Below are 17,337 nucleotides of genomic sequence, written 5' to 3'. Positions count from 1 at the left end.
TTGGAGCTTCATGCCAAATAAACCAGCAGTTCGAATCGACGGGACGAGACTGCGTCCACCCCAGGACTTCATCACTGCGTCACAACCAGCTTACACTAAACTAACGTTCCCTGAAAAAATGCAGCCGCCCGCCCCTTTGAAAATGACTGGGCAATGACAAGAGGACAAAACTGGCAGTCTAATTCCTAAATCGAGGTTATCTACTTATACAGAAGAATCTACTCCAAGACAAATTCTGTGGGGCGAAGACGTGTTTAGCTGAGCCTCGCCCGGGGAGTTCGTCTGAGTCGCCGGCACATAGTTTTGCTTTCTTCCCTGTTTTTGCTGCTTGAAGTTTGATATCCCTGTTCTACAACCTATTCTACTACCGTCGGCTTTATGAGCTGGAATGCATGAGCAACTTCTGAGCAGCGTCCTCCGTGCTCTCATTTCCACCACATAACTAGTTTTGGTGATTGCATTGTACTGGTCAAAGAAAAGCAGCAAAAACTGGTGATGGCTCGTTCATGCTGTGTTGCGCTCTCTACTTCTTGGCAACTGCTCGCACATAGCGACCGCAGCTGGTGCATTTAAATAGTCCATGATAGTACCGTGTGCTAACGAATTAATCCTATTACGGCTCTTTTCCAAATACCAGTGCCGCAACGCTCGCTTCTGCACCAGTCATGGCAGAGCTCCTGAGAACAACAAACGAGGATGACTTTAACAGCTTTGTGTGTCAGCTTAAAGAAGCATTCACTGATGATGTAATTGACAGTGCAGACAGAAGCACCCGTATGCAATCTTGCTCGCATGAGTGGTATTTGCACAGGAGGGCCAGGGTGACCAGTAGAGTGTGTCATTCGTTTAAGACGAGGGCTACCAAGATGCAGGGAGAGCCAAGGTTACATGATATGGCAGGCCTTCTCAAGGCTGTGTCATGCATGAGCACCTTTCAGACTCCAGCTATATAACACAAGGGAAGGACGGGGAACCGGAGGCCGGTGCATTTTACATGACTCTCTTGATGGCCGATGGACACCACCCAGTACTTGAACGTAGGGGATTCGTCATATGGAAAGACTTTCCAATCATTGGCTGCTCCCCAGATGGCATTGTCAGCTTTGATTGTGACTGTTGCACAGAAAAGTTAACCCTTCTTGAGACTAAGTGTCCCGAGTCTCTAAAGAGCTCCTTCTCTGGGAGTCGACCGAAACCTCTGCACATAACCCAGATTCAGGTTGCCATGGGGATTGCGGGCACACCATCTTGCGACTTTTTTGTGTATAAGTCGTCGACAGAATGGAGGCAAGTGACAGTCGACTTTGATTCGGAGTACTTTCAAACTTGTGTACGCGCTGTGCTCATGCTTTACTTGGAGTACCTCTTCGCTTCACTCCGTAGCAGTTTGCGAAATATGAATGAATTGTTTGCTGCTTAAACGTACTGATGTCGAGGTTGAGCTGGAATCTTGCCTGTTTATATTTACTTCTAGAAACATAGTTTAATATATCTGCGTTGGTACTTCTGTTTTTTTTTTCTTATAGCTGCCGGGTGTGTGAATGTGTCCATATTTTAAAATGTTCCTCCTAGGGGTCGGTTAATATTCGCACCCTTTGATGTGGCAAATTATGACACTTATGTGCATTCAAGATCATTTTTTTTATTTATTATTCATAACATATACACATCACTAAACGTTAATACTGAAGTTTTCATTACCAGCATTTATTTGCTCAACTGAAATAAAAAAAGTCTTCCTAGCAAAGCTTGGACACAATTTAAACAGGCTTTCGCGACGCATTGATATGGGCATTACTCGGACATTTCTGAAATTAAGCGAAGTTGTGTTTCAACAGATTTTAAATGTGCGCTGCAGAGGTTTCTGGGATCGCCTGTTCTTGGTGATAACTCAATCTACAGACTTTAGGCATCCTAGAAATCCAAAAATTATGTTCGTGCGAGGCTTATTTCCCTACTAAAATTGTGATTTAAAATTGGGACACGCCTCCACTTTCTGTGCGTATTTTCACCCCCAAGAAGGGCTGCACATAATCAAGCCGAGGCGGCGGCAATGTGACGCCAGGCGTTCGTCAGCCAATTGCCAGCTGCCTTTTCGAGAGAGAGATAAACATTTATTTAATGAAAGGTTTGCTCGTCAGCAGATGATGTCGCTGTGGCGCGGCGGCGTTTGCTCTCAGAAAGGCGACTGGCCGACGAGCGCTTCACGTCACACTGCCGTCAGTTCGGCTTGATTATGCGCCGCTCTTCTCACGTGGAAATTTCCGCTCCGGAAGGGGTGTGTCTCAATCTTAAATCACAATTTTAGTAGGAATATAAGCGTTGCAGGAGTGTAATTTTAAGATTTTCAGGAAGCTTAGAGCCCGTAGATTGAGTTATCACCAAAAACAGACGATCCCAGAAACCTCTTTAGTGTACCTTTAAACTTCAGTTTCTTCGTGCTCTGGCTCTTTGATGAGAGCAGACTGGAGGTTGCAGAGCTCAGTGACAGCAGCCAAAATGTCGTCAATTTTGTTCTTTTTTGCTAAGTACGACGAGGTTACATGCTTCAGTAAAAGAAAGCACTTAATACGGCGGATCGACCGCCCGACATGTATCCGCAGTTTGGCAAGTCTGCGCGACACCACGAGGTCACGCGCTGCTAGCTGCCTTCCCTTTGTGGAGGAAGGTAGCGCGAGTTCCACTCCAACTGGCAAAACATCAGCAATGCTGAAGCCCCTGTCGGCGAGCACTTCATCTCCGTACTCGAGGTGCTCGAGGAATCCAGAATTCACCGTAATGTACCGATCACTTGCACGCCCGCCGTAGGCTTTGGAAATGAACATGATGAAGCCGTTAGGTGCCACTGCATAAAGCACCTTGACGGTATTGTGGCTCTAGTAATAACTGAACATTTTCCCCTCCTCAAAAAGTTTTGCGGCCTATCAGAAAAGATATGGAAGCAGTGGACTGTACATGTAGTCCGAGGCATGTCTTTGAAAACATCAGGCAGTGACAGCCGAATCGTTTCAGTTGGCAACCAAAACATGAGGTACTTTTTGGAAACTTGAGCCAGATGGGAGACCCAGAATGAAAATATTTGACTCACCAGCGCAGTGGACACATGAAAACGAAACGCTAGGTCAATGAGAAGCAGTCCCATACGAAGACGCATTAACGTTAGGAGGATCTGATCTTCTACAGGCATCACACATGACGCTTTGGCAAACGATACTGCCAGGAAGACATAAACCCGAAACACTGGTTTCGTTAGCGCCGTAAAAAACCTAAACTGGTTGTCGGGGATGTTCTCGTGTACTGTGAACTTGGTTTGCGTGGCCTTCTGCATGACCCTTAGGGGGTACAACTTCAACTTTTGAGCAGTATGCATGGTAAGGGGCATGATCAGGGGCAGTAGCTTCACACTGCACGTCCTGCTCTTTCGTTTTTTCTTTTTACAGTTGCTGCCCCAGTTCAAACAAAGAGTCTCAGTGTGGTTGAACATGCTGTAGGCCCTATGTGAACTAGCGGGGCTAGGACTATCAATGGTGTCCTCAACATCCAAGACAACCGGGGGTAGTCCCACAGGGAACTCCCTGGCATCTTGGGTTCCTGAAGGATCCGCAGTTGCTCTTGCAGCAGACTATACAGTTGGTGCTGGGAGGCAAACTTTCCTCGAGCCCTTGTGCAGCACCCTCTGTTTTGAAAGAACAAACACAGTTAAAAAAAACACCATATTTTTAATTCTGCAATAACAACACTAAAGTGTTTGCAGGGACTGTTACGCTTACCTTATTTTCCTTTCTCAGATGCTGGGTCGGATATGGGGTTCAGAGAGGTCGGCATCCCGTCAGGAAAGTGGATTGAGCAAATCTGTAAGAGGCAATAAACAATTTGCATGAAGTTGCACCCAGGAGTGGGCTCGCAGCGTCATACCCTCTTCTATAGCTGAAAATGACCTGTATAACGGTAACATCTTTTTCCCATCATAAAAAATAGCAAATACAAGTTCCACTTGCCACGATCACTTCTACACATACACTTGTTTCGAATACCAAATGAAACACAGGCTCCAAAGGCAAGGTGTGAGTAGTTAAAACTGTAACCTAAGTGAAATGCGTTAAACACCACCGCAGACATGTTGTTGAGGGGGGTAGTAAAGACGGAAAATGTTAGTCAAGCAACTTTATATGGGGGCTTGCTCGCGTCCGACGCTAATCTATGCTATTCAAAAGAGGAGCAAACTGTCAATGTGTCTCCTACACGCCGCAATATGCGTTACGATTTCGCGATCTCTGGGTTGTTGCACTTGACTCGCTGGGTTTAACGTACCGTGAAAGCTACTAATAATGAACGTATGTGCTCCTACTTGATTGACAACGGTTTGCGCCCTACAATTGCTTCCTTGCGCTCGTAAAAATCGAGCCGCACAACAACGACGTCCTCCAGACATCGCGCATACCGTTTACAATTTTTCCGGCACCGCCATACCACAAAGTAGTGGTACTTACCATCGCATTTTTACCGGGGTTGAAGTTCTTTCTTTCCAGGTTCGCCAGCCACTGTCGACGGCTCTCCTTATTTTTCATTCCATTTGGACACCGGTGCATTGACAGAGGCACCAAGCATGGGCAGTCTATGTGCGTGAGCGGGGCATGTTCAGAGCACACAGAGCGGTTCCAGGCCTGAATATCGCCACTGCATTTTTTACATCCTACAACTGAGCTCGTCTTGCCCGCGGGACGCGCTTTCCTAGTCCCATTGCGGTCGTCCATCACGCAAGCGAGGAATCAGAAGTTGCGAGCTGTTGAATCACTGGCGAATGCGGAGCAGGAACGACAAAAAAGGAAGGTCGGCTATGGCGGCCCGGAAAACGCGCGGAGGGCGCGCCGACTGGTGGCAGCTCGAGTAGCTGACTCGCTGAAAGCGTCTATATGTGACCGCGCCTATCGTGTTTTTTTTTTTTTTCCTAGGGCTCTGGGGCACCGAAGCCCCAAACAACAGTCGTTTTTTTCTAACCACCGCCAAATCGCATACACATGGGCACCGCCCCATGCGGCGACCCATGACCTCGACGCAGTTATTATAGGCTGCAAATTGGTAAGGATGCAGCACATCTGAAAAACCCCGCTGATAACGAGAAATAGAGAGATGAGCAGCCGAGTGCTGAGAGTATTTAAGACTTTGACCCGCCTAATCATCCCCTCCACGTGGATGCGAACTTGTGCTATGTTGTATGTGTCCTGTACTTCTTGGCGTCTGAACTGACCCGTTCCTTGTAAAATTGGGCCTGACAAGCACAGCCTGGCTGTCTTCTACCCCATCTTTTATGTCAGGGAAGCCATTATCGGGCAGTATGACATCGCTTTTCTTTTCATCACAGTGTGATGATTTTCAGTGTTAGAGGATTCATGATCAGCAGGCTTCCTCTTCGCTGGTGCTATAAAACTGTAGTAGAACGCGCGGAACAAGCAATACGTGCGAAGACGAGAATACGAATGGTGGAGCAGTCGGCGCGGACGAAGCGCGAACTGGGGCCCTAAGCTGGACGCTTGGCGAAAACGACGGCGAGAAATTTGGCGGCCGTGATTGACCAACGCCACACTTCACCTTGGCGCAGGCCAATCATAGCGGCCGAATTTTTCGCCGACTTTTCCGCCAAGTGTCCAGATTAGGGCCCTGTCAATCTGCCCATCGTTTCTGAAATTCTCCACTAGATGGCGCGACCTGTTCGGAGCAAACTGTGTGAAGGTGGCGAAGGACAGAAGCAAAGTGAACGCGAACGACAAGGAGAAAGTGAAAGAAATAAGAGCTTCTTTCGTTTAATATATATATATATATAAATAAATATGTGGTCCAAGTCGCCAGACTCCATCTCAAAAGTACCGTAAAAATCGACGCCTGCACGTAGCAATCTAAACTTTTCATCAAAGGTGTATTTCACAGGTCGGTTTTTTCTTGTAAAATTACAAAGCGTAGCTCTCTTATTGTTAAAAATAAGGCCGAGAAACCTGCCATGCCCATCTCCCACTAGAGCGACAGACAGAAGCAAAAGACAGCGACGAACCTCAAACCCACGCAGCATGCTCGCAATGGTACCTTTGGCAGGTGTTTATACTTCGTCTCACCCTAGCATGGACTAACAGCGAAGGCTGTGCTAGCGCGAGCGGCCAGCTTTGACTGCCTTGACTAGAGCACTTGCTGCACGAGCGCTCATGCAGCCGCCGCAGCTTCATTTAAAGCGGCTAGCTCGCGCTTTTAGCACGCGCGGCTAGCAGTAGTTCATACTATGGTGAGACGTAGTATAGTCGTTCGGTGCTCGTGACGTAAGCACGAGCGATTGCAAGTCTGCCAAAGATACCCTCGCGTGCATGATGCTCGTGTTTGAGCATAGCATACTTTATTCTAGAACGCCTCTCAAATCGCAAAAGACAGCTTTGAGGCTTGTCGTTGTCGTTCGTTTCTGTCTGTCACTCTAGTGGGACACGCGCAGCAGGGTCTACGGCAGGCAGCGGCGCAGACGATAAGGGTTCAGTGGTGGGGTGTGTTTGGCGTTCGTATTGATAGATGGCGCTACCTCCTTATCGCGACGGCTCGTGAATACTGTATTTATTTAAATGAACATAATCTTTTTGAAATGTACCTTTGGTTAAAAAATAAATGCGGACAATAAAAGCAAAAATTAAAGTAAAAATACGCGTTTGCAAAACGACGGCGCTTTTGCTGCCAACGGATTTCGTCTGCGTGTCGTCTGCTTTCTTTCGCTGGTCGGCTGCACCTTCGGACGCTGCTCCCGACGCCATCTATCAATACGAACGCCAAACACACTCCGCGGTACTGGACCCCTGACGTCTGCGTCGCTGCCCGCCGTAGACCCTGGCAAGTTTCTTGGCCTTATTTTTTACAGAAAGAGAACAACGCTTTGTAATTTTACAAGAAAAAAAAAAACGACTTGTGAAATACACCTTTGACGAAAAGTTTAGATTTCTACGCGCAGGCGTCGACGTTTACGGTACATTTTAGATCGAGCCTGGTGACTTGGACCACCCTATATATATTCACATGGCAGTTTTTGTTTTTCTGACAATTTTTATAGCAGTATAACAAGAAAATACTTTAATTTTAAAGATATTGTCTGTCAGCTAGAAGCCCGAGATCATAGTTTTATCTTTGGCCGTTTCTCCTGCTGTGCAGGAGTTCACGCAGTCGAGGTGCCTCTCTGATGAAAGAGCTCGCACTTGTATAGCATACCCAAGTAGTGGGTTTATTTACCCGAGAAAGGATTGAGAAACAAATATTTAGTCGATTCAATACTTGATTAAAAAATACCCCAATAGTGCTAAATGCGTGAACAGAGCTGAGCTCCTTTTCGAGCGGAAATGAATCGGAATTGAGCTGCGTTTGACATTCTCTGTCATGCTGTGCATTTAGTTATTTGTCCGCGTTGTCTCAGGGTTTCTCCCAATTACTATAAAACTATTATTTATGGCGCATGTAGCGCTCGATTCTCCGGAACCCCGAGACTGGCACTCCATTGACTGCAACAACTGTAGCATCTGCCAGGTCAGCTGAAAGAAAGGGTTGGCAACTCGCTTTTCAGTGGTGTCCTGCACATACTGGAATCGCGGGAAATGAGAAAGCGGATGCTCTCGCTACTGAAGCCCATGGACTTGAGACCCCAACCATTTCCCTTCGCCGGTACAACGAAGCATGGCGATTTATACGAAATTTCTACCAAAAGCGCCACCCACACCGAGAGACGGCTGAAGGACGGCCCCCTCCAGCAATCCCCCGCAAGCTGTCAAGAGAACATGCGTCAATGTTACATCGGCTGAGGGCAAACTGCGCAAACACAAGATCAACTCTGCACAAACTTCAACGAGTCAATAGTCCTGATTGTCTACACTGTGGAGCCCTAGAGGATATTGAACACGTGCTACTAGTGTGCACAGAGTACGAAGAAGAGCGTAAAACCTTGTTTCAACGCTACACTTTCAATGGACTTCCTTCCTCCACCACTCGGGAACTCCTCATCCCAGAAGCCCCACGTCGGCTAGTCCAGAGGGCTTACAAAGACCTCTTGGATTTCTTGAGTGAGACTGGTTTGGCAGACCGTCTATGACCTAATACCACATACCGCAAACAGCAAGGCTGTTAAATTGAAACCCACACTTGTGCCAAAGACCCATCACATTATTGGACTGGTTTCCAAATTTCCACACTATCTCTTTTAGCCACCTACGGCTCCTCCCCCTTCCCCAAGCCGGGTAGCGACTCGCCCCGTACAGGAGGCCAACATCTCTCCCGGCTTTCCCTTTCCTTCTCTGGACCTCACAAAAAGAAGAAGAAGAAGAAGTAGCGCTCGAGGCATAGGAGCGGGAGGTTGCAGCCACGGGATGCTTGCGGGATGCATCCCAGAGATTCGCGGGTGGCATGTGGCCTGTGGGCCCGCGTGCTTGAGACCCCTGTTATAGTTGATATACGGTGCACGTGTTTTGATATTTTCGCGACGATTATTTCTAGAGTTCTGTATAGGCTCCCTACGGGAGCCAGAGTTGCGCGTTTGATTCCACGTGCCGCGTGCCGCCCTCGCCGATATTCGCCGAGATCCGATCACGTGAGGAGCCGTATCAAGTGTCGTGCAGCAAAGTAGACGTTGCCGCGCCCCGGCGTACGTTTCCCGGCTTTTGAGCGCGCCGCGCGCCTCGAACGCGCGGCGCGGCTATTCGCCGAATTCAGTCACGTGAGGAGCTGTATCCGTATGCCATGCATGAACGCGCAACTCTGGCTCCCGTAGGGCTCATTCACACTGGAAGCGGATCCGCGTTCGCAAAGCGGTTGCGAACGCGGTTGTATAAGGATTCAGTACAATTGAACGCGCATTTGATGACATCAAATGCGCGTGCAATTGCACTGGATCTTTATACAACCGCATTCGCAACCGCTTCGCGAACGCGGATCCGCTTCCAGTGTGAATGGGGGGGTAGGGAGCCTGTACAGGAAATCTAATTATTTCGATCTTCATGCGCCACGCTCGGGAAGAGATGGTTTGTCCAAATTGAAAGATCTGGTAATTAAGTACGTTGATGATACGGTAAAGGTGAGGCACGATTGCAGTCATGTGTCCTTAAAGGGCAACTCCGGTCCCTACTTTCGATTTTGGGATTATGGCTGTTTTTAGTGCAGTTAGCGCCCCTGAGTTGCAAGGTGTAATTTTTTTCTCGTTATTGTGAGTAGTTTTAAAGATATCGACGTCTCAAAGTTTTGTTTGGGGCGCGGCCGACAAAACCGAAACTAGCCGCTCGAGGTTCCGGCAACACTGGAAATCAGCCGCTATGTGGACGTGACGCCAAGATCGTTCTCGTTCAGCGAGTACGCAGTTCAAGCGGCACCTACCTCTGTTGCGCAAGTCGTCTAAACATAGAATGTAAACTGATTTTGTTTTAATTCTGTATACGTGGTAGTTATCCAGCATATGTAGCAAGAGTTAGTGCGTATACCCAAAAGCTAGCGACTGGAAAACCCGTCAACTCGTTCGGTGGCGTACTCGGCGGCGGCCGCCGCGCGTGCGCTATGCCGTGCCGTACTCGTTGCTTGTATGCGGAGGGCAAGTTCGTCTGCTCCTTGCGCAGGGGGTAGCGGTGACGTCAGAACGCCGAGCCCTGATTGGCTGATCGAGACCCCCTATCTGAGCGTCGTCTGCTTCTTTGCAACGTCGTCTGCTCGCAACGTCGTCTGCGTCTGTCTTACCTTTCCTGCGACTTTCGGAAGTGCAGAGGCCAGATTCACGAAACGATCTTACGCCAAAAATGTGCGTAAGACAAAACTTAAGAACAAATTCGTATTCACGAAATGAAATTTTCGTAAGTTTTGCGCAGCTTACGGCGAAATCCTACGACAGCTCCGAAGCTGTCTTACGCACTTCTTACGATCAAGTCAGCATGGCCGACAGCGTCGCGGTCGCGACGACCCACGGACGTTTATTTTTCTACGTGAGCTTCTCACGCGTCCTGACTTCAAGCAGCAAAAAAAAAAAAAAAAGTAAAAATTACTTGAAACAGAGCACGACGAACAAGAACGCTGGATCCACAGACACCGGGGAAAAGCTCCAACGGCGACGATTCCACCGAACGCGACCAAACGAGCTGGGCAGTTAGGCCTAGCAGGCACTCCGCGACTCGGCGACCGTCTGCCCACGACCGGCTGACGTGCTGAATGGAATATGCCCGCGCGACCCTTGTGAACCCTTCCCGTGTTATACTTTGATCGCTGACCTCAATTTTAGATTAAGAGGTCAATTTCTTCCTCTTGTTATCTCCTTGTTTCCCGAGGCAACGGTGACTCTCGCCGGTGAAAAAGAGGCGAATCTCCGACAGACGCAGGAAAGGTAAAACAGCCATCGCTTTGACTAGCAGACGTAAAGCAGACGACGTTAACTGCGCCAACCCGCCGGCGCCGTTAAAGAGTGAGGGGTCTTGCCGAACACGAATGGAGGTAAAAAGTATTTGGGAGGGAACTTGCGGACACTAAGCAAACAAACCTCGGCGCCCCGGGACACCTCGCCAGTGAGTCCTTTGACTTCCCTCCTTGATGCGCGTCTGCTAGTTGTTAGACGAAAACAACGTACCGCTCAAGTTATTTCGTCTGCTCTCCCTTAAAGGCCAAGTCGAGTTCGCTCCGAAAGTCGCAGGAAAGGTAAGACAGAGCAGACGATGTTGCGAGCAGACGATGTTGCGAGCAGACGACGTTGCAAAGGAGCAGACGACGCTCAATAGGGGGTCGCGATCAGCCAATCAGGACTCGGCGTTCTGACGTCACCGCTACTTCCTTTCTCATGCGCAGAAGACGAAAATGAGCCCACTTGCGAGGCGTATACCAAAAAGCTAGCGACTGGAAAACGAGTGAACTCGTTCGGTGCCGTACTCGGCAGCTGTCGGCGTGCGTGCGGTCTCCCGCACCCGTCGCTAGGCCTAAATTGTCATCGGGGCTCTGTGGATGGAGCGGCGTTTCTCTACGCCGCGCTGCCAGTGACGTACAGTGCTGGCGCTTTCGCGCGGCGGGTCAGTCCCAGACACGAAGCTTTAAGGCTCTCCGGCGCGTTCCGCAACAACCGAACAGACGTGTGTCGAGCTGCAGACGTCTGTTTTTTCGTTATTTTTTTCTCAGGCGCGTAAAAGCCGAATTTGTAAGCTACGACACTAATTCACCACATAAGTTCGTCCAGGTAGTGAATCTTTGTACAAATAAAAAAATCTTGCCGCACTAAAAAAAGAAAAAAGTTCTTTGGGCAGTTATTTTCTTCTCAAAGCTAGCAAAAGTTTTTGTGGGTGATAAAGGAAAACAGAGAACGTTAGCAAGGTGAGAACATTTTCTTTCCCTTCCGCATTCCCACCCCCACCCACAACAATTTTTTTTTATTAGAATACATAGGATTTTAAGTTTTCCTTCGTAACTTTTGACTAAAGCAAGTGTTTTTTTTTTTGTTTTTTTTTTTTTGCATTTTTAAATATTATATTTACCTCCAGCCGAACTCGGGCAATTTAGAGAGTTGTAACTTACAAATCCGAACTTTCGCGATTTCTTTTAAGTCCCTTGTGGTATTCACAAGCGCAATGTTAATTAATACTGCTGCGTAACGGGTTCGAACAATTGGGAGGCGAATGTTTATATCGCATGAGCTTCACGCGCCGGCCGTTCGCTAGTAGTCGTTACGGACCTGAATACTACGCACGAGATTGCGTAGTAAACAAGCAGTGACGCAAAGCAGAACATTGTTTTCGTTTTCATTACAAACTTCAGTGTTTGGAGCTAGTTGGTGGTTGCACTCTACATGCCCACCATTCCCCATTCAATGGAGCATGAATGCTCAATCTTCAACACTGCACTTGACAATGACTGTTTTATTTATTGATCAGGATACTCTTATCATGTTTACCTTTTCGGTACATGTACGATGGGCAAAGAGCGACGGCACGGCATCCTTTTTAAGCCTCGACCCCTTCGCTGACAAGCCACAAGCAACCAACACCCGTAGGTTTCGTTCGTAACTCTCCGGCGAAAAATGATCGGAGCAGAGCTTCGATCTGGGGGTCGACGTCCAAGGCTTTCCAAAGTCCACTCGTCGAACAGCGTTCACCCACATCTTCTCCAATTTCCGCTCCGTTGGAAACTTGTCAAAAAGCACCTCCGGGTTGCGCAGCGGCTTGTTTGAGCAGCCCACAGCACTTTAAGTTGTACTCGGCATCTTTCGAGGAACAGCTGGACTGTCTTGGACGCACCGAGTTGCTCGCTAAAACGAGTCTAGGAGACCTCGCAAGCAAATAAACAAAAGGCTATACCGAAGCTACACGGGCTACAGGTAAAAGCAACGGTTAAACACGCAATAACAAGCCGAAGTAGCGGTGGTAGCGGCACAAAGAAGCGCACGCGACGGCTACGCCGTGCTCCCGTCCGGAACAGAGGAAAAAAAGAGAACGATGTTGACATCACGGCCCAATGTTGCTTTAGCGATCGGCAACCCGCTGGCCACCCGCTAATGAGCAGCGGCTCGCGGCGGGTCGCGTTTTTAATATCGGCATTAGTTGAGAATGCGGCGTCGTACGGACGTGAAATCTTGGCTGGGGTCGTATTTTGTGTCACTAAAGCGATACCAGTAATTTAATTCATTTTGCGTTTTGGCCGGAGTTGCCCTTTAATAAATACGGTCCCCGTTCATATAAATACCATGCTGTGAACGTTTCTCGTCATGTGTTATTGAACCTGCTTTCGAGGCCTTGACTTTATACCGACGGACGCTGTGAATATCTGATTCGCTCGAGAAGGCTGGCGAGCAAACCTGCTTCCAGAGCTTTTTTTTTTTTTTTTTTTTTTTTTTTTTAGTAGCTAATTGTTGTCAATATTGCTAGAGTCGCCAATGTGGACGATATTTCTGGGAACCAACTGGATAAATACACGCATTTGTGTCTGGTTATTATAGACAACTCATATTATTGACGCTTTTTTAGGGACACAGAGGGATTTATAACATGTACAGTCTACTTAACTACTTCTATATCCATGGTCACGAACTCGTCCGAAGTACGGTGCGTACGCAAACCTAAATCGTATCCTCACAAGGAAAAGAAAACAAAAGAATTACGATTAACTAATGTACAGGATGCTCCCCCTCCCCCCTTAAAAGAAAAAGAAAAACAATGCAGTGCTTTTGGCTCCAAAAATAAACCTCAATCGCTCAGTATCCGGCCAAATGTAGCGCTAGATAGAGGTCCACACCTGTTGCCAAGCGGTTTTAGAGCATGCCATTATCGCATTCAAACATTATTAATGATTTCTGAAATAATTATTGTAAACATGGTGGCTGATGAAGCCCCGAATACCTGGACATGAATGACGTCAACTCCCAGAGGCAGGCCTCGGTGGCTCCGAGGCGAGAGTGCCGGCCTACGCATCCCCAGGTGGGGGGTTCGAATCCCGACCGAGGTGCCCGCAATCTGACGGAGGCTTATTGCGGAGGAGGCGCCGTGTAACCGAGCTTTCGGTTGCGCGTCAAAAGATCCCCAGGTGGTCGAAATTATTCCTCAGTCCTCCGCTGGGGCGTACCAGATGCCCGTCGTTGGTTTGGCATGTTAAACCCCCAAATTTGATTTGGCTTTCTCAGAGGCAGGCTCCATTTTTCCATCCAAAGTTTCCGAATATCTTTTATATATATATATATATATATATATATATATATATATATATATATATATATATATATACATATATATATATATATATACATATATATATATATATATATATATATATATATATATATATACACCTGGTCCAATATGCAGCGTGTCACTGGAAAAAAAAAAAGATTACAATTTTTTTTTCTACAGAAAACAAACTTTGCATCATCGAATACTCGTCTCCATCCAAACGTAGCTCTTGTGATCCAAACCAGACGTCAATGATTCTCAAAAAACCGTTATCTTATTTATATATATATATATATATATATATATATATATATATATATATATATATATATATATATATAAGATAACGGCTTTTCGATAAGCCCGTGAAATACCTTGCGTATACACATTAAAACTTACAGCCCCCTCACAGTTCTTATCAATAAATATTTTGTGGTCGAGAGTGACTCCGCTGTAGTGCAGCTCAATGAGGCGAGAGTTACCTAAAGTTACAGCGGAGTCGGTGGCGGTTTCGTTGAGTTGGGTTTAGCAGACGACAAGCTCGAAGACTTTGCTACGCGGAATTCGCTCACTTCCGGAAAGCCGCTGTCAAGATGGAACTTCTTTGTCATTCATCAACTTCTGGGCTTCCCCGAGGACGGTCTCAATGACGGCAAGTTCCTCTGTTTACTCCACTACGAGAGCTAGCTTGCCAGCTCAGCCGTAGGTGCTGCAGTACGTTTGATGTTTTTATTCGGCGAGTGAACGTTTCACAAATACCGATTCGATCTCCAAACACCCGACATGAGGATCGCAGCGCAGCATAAAATGCTCGCCTTTGAGCACTGCGTACATGCTTAAATATTCTTGCTTTTGTGCGTTTCTCCTATAGACTTGCGTGTATTGCCTGGTGTCAAGCAATGGCCGCCGGTGGCGACACCGACGAGCTCCCGATCCGCGATCCAGAATACTAAAATAGAGATGAGTGGTTTCGGAGCCAGCTGTGGACAATGCGTGTGGGTACAAGCTGTGCGAGAGGCGAAGGATCCGCGCGTGCGCTGTGTGCGGGATGACACAGCTGTGGCGTGTCGTGAGTTTTCCGGTTGGATTACGTAGCGTCTGTCGGACCATTCTGCGCGCAGTGCGCGGGGCACACCTGGACGCTTTACCTCGGGAGTCACGATCACCACTCTCCTGAGCTTCCTTAGAGGTAAATCGCCGTTGTCGACGCCATCGATGCGAAGGATGACTTCTCGAGCTCTTGAGGACCCCTAGGAGCGCGCGCAACAAGGACGAATTGCCGGCTCTGGTCCTTCCGATGACTCCCACCTTGAGGGAGAGAAAGAGAGAGAGAAAGAGAATACATGAGGCACTCTTAGTTACGGAGTCACTCAAAGGGATTTGTAAAGCTGTTTTTGCCTGACCCATCATGCTTTTTGTTTTGTTTTCTTTTTTCAATGAAGCATGACTAGGGGAAATTACCGCGGCCATGAAATTAAGAACTCGAGAGAATTCACAGGTTTTATGCTCGGAGGGTAGTATTTTCTTGTTTGTTTGTTTTCGCAACAATCATCAGAAAAATATATGTTTTTCACAGCACAAGAGACGCGAAGACAAGGGGCGGCTACCAAAACCGAAACCGCCACTGAAGGATAGCCGTATGGGAAGATCAGGTCGAACTCGGAGATCAAACACTTTATTAGCAGATTACACTCTACTTAGCTCATTTGAAGTAGAAATCACGCCTACAGCACCGAATTTTCCACTAGCGGTGGGTATATCTTGTTTCCGAGAGAAAGCATGCCCATCGCGCCGTCTACCTTTTCGCAATATCAGATTTTGCCTAGACAGTAGGCAGGGGCTGCTGTGTCTGATGTCTCAAAGGCTCTCCACGTCGATAAGTAGCGGCAGCCACCCATCCCAATTAAAGCCACTCGATAAAATTCACGCTTCCCTATTCGAAAGGGGAAAACTCATCAGACTACGCGCGTCCAGCTCTCCCATCCACGCGATAGCGGTCGGCGCCAAGGCCATTGGAATTTCTCAAGAATGTTGTATAGCTATTAAAGTATTTGATAAAAGCGCCCCTTCTCTCTCTCTCTTCTTCTCTCTTTTGTACCTATCTAAGAAAAAGCCAAAAAAGAAAAGTCGTTTAAGCGAGGTAAGGCACGCCGGCACCACATGATCACAATACCCTTACGTCAAGGCAGTTACAGAGCGGAACCTGAATTATCCAGGAAGGTGGCGATTACGCATCCAAGGGGCGCTGCAGACTTCAACCGATACCATCTGCAAGACAAAGGCTGCGCCTATCTTCCCAAAACGTCGTCATCCCTGGAGGTTTGACGCGGTGCCGTCTAGGTCGCGTCAGCGCTGCCGGCAACACATCTTGCAGCGTCTAACAAGGAGCGCGACGTTAGCAGGTGGCAACGCCAGACGCCTGCCGTTTTTCGGGGCACTCTTGTTGAGCTTCAGCGTGTTGGCCGCTTGGGGTACGTGGGTCGGAAATTCACTATGATGTCATGCTCAGATCTTGTCTTCTAGGTTGTATTGCGCGCCGTCAGGTGTAAAGCTTTCAGGTCGAAGAAGCAGCTTAATAAACAAAATGCGCCGCGCTTTTTTTTTTTGTAGTTTTGTTGGAGTGAGTTTTTCAAGAATTCCTATTTAGCATCATCAAGCCATTTGTGTCTCGTCGGGAAAAAAAAAAGTTGTACTACACATATTATAGCATCTGTTGTCACGTTTTCAGTGTTGTCAGTGGAGCCCTGAAGATTGCAAAACACTATGAAGAGTAAATTTCAAAATTAGATGACTTCGCGAAAAAAGAAGATAATTTGATCTATCATACTAGTAGTAAGTTAAGCCATGTGTATTGATGTTATGAACAGATTCTAGGCGAATCAGTGACCATCAATATTTCACCGGAGTTCACTCCCCTTTAATGCTGCCTGTACGTTATTGTTAATAAAAAAAACTGATACAAACTTTTAAGAGTATATTGACTTTTAAAGGTTTACTCTGGCGATTTTGTCGTGGTTTCCAATTTGACTGAAAATTGGCTAAACACGCCAAGAATCATCACTGAAATAGTATCCCAGCGATTAGGTAAAAACGTTTTTTTTTTGGTCGCAGTGAAATAGACCGATCTCACTAAGCGTTGGGCGCATGGGTAAAGCCGCCATAACTTTCGTTCACAGGAGGCAGACGGCCGTGCACGCGAGGGCTCGTGCCTTCTCGTGATCTACACACAAAGAGCTCCAGCGAGGTTGTCGCACGTGCAAAAAGACTAAAGTTCCCTCGATGCATTACGGCATGGGTGGCGTAGTCAAATTGGCTGGTGAGATCGGTCTATTGAATTTACAATTTTGCTCCTCATTGCTGCTACAAGCTAGCCGCTTGTAGGAGCTAAAGCGCGCGCTCCATGCGCTTTAGCTGTTACTAGCGGCGAGCTTGCTCGCGCCGCACGCGCCGAGCGATCAAAGATAGCGGCGATAGCTTTCAGCGCACTAAGAAACGCACTGCCGAAGCTTGGGGAGCGAAGGCCGTAAACACATCGGAGTAGGCAACGCAATCCTCGTCCCTACCTTAGCAGCACAGATGTCTTATATACATATCCACAGAACATCCCTGGAACGTCGCGACATCCTGAGGATATCCGGGGGACCATGTGTGCTGC

General features: G+C 47.6%; 1 protein-coding gene across 1 annotated transcript; it reads right to left on the bottom strand.

Moving 5' to 3' along the window:
- Window positions 1–2,420: 2,420 nt before the first annotated feature.
- On the bottom strand, window positions 2,421–3,187 carry LOC121833595. The gene is given in 2 exon segments (XM_042287011.1): window positions 2,421–2,896; window positions 2,899–3,187. Coding segments are annotated over 2 exon segments (765 nt in total).
- Window positions 3,188–17,337: the final 14,150 nt, after the last annotated feature.

The sequence above is a fragment of the Ixodes scapularis genome, unplaced genomic scaffold (genome assembly GCF_016920785.2).
Source record: "Ixodes scapularis isolate PalLabHiFi unplaced genomic scaffold, ASM1692078v2 PGA_scaffold8__174_contigs__length_109621045, whole genome shotgun sequence".
In the NCBI taxonomy this organism is placed as follows: Eukaryota; Metazoa; Arthropoda; class Arachnida; order Ixodida; family Ixodidae; genus Ixodes; species Ixodes scapularis.
Note: the sequence above shows the minus strand (reverse complement) of the source record. Positions and strands in the feature narration are given on the sequence as shown.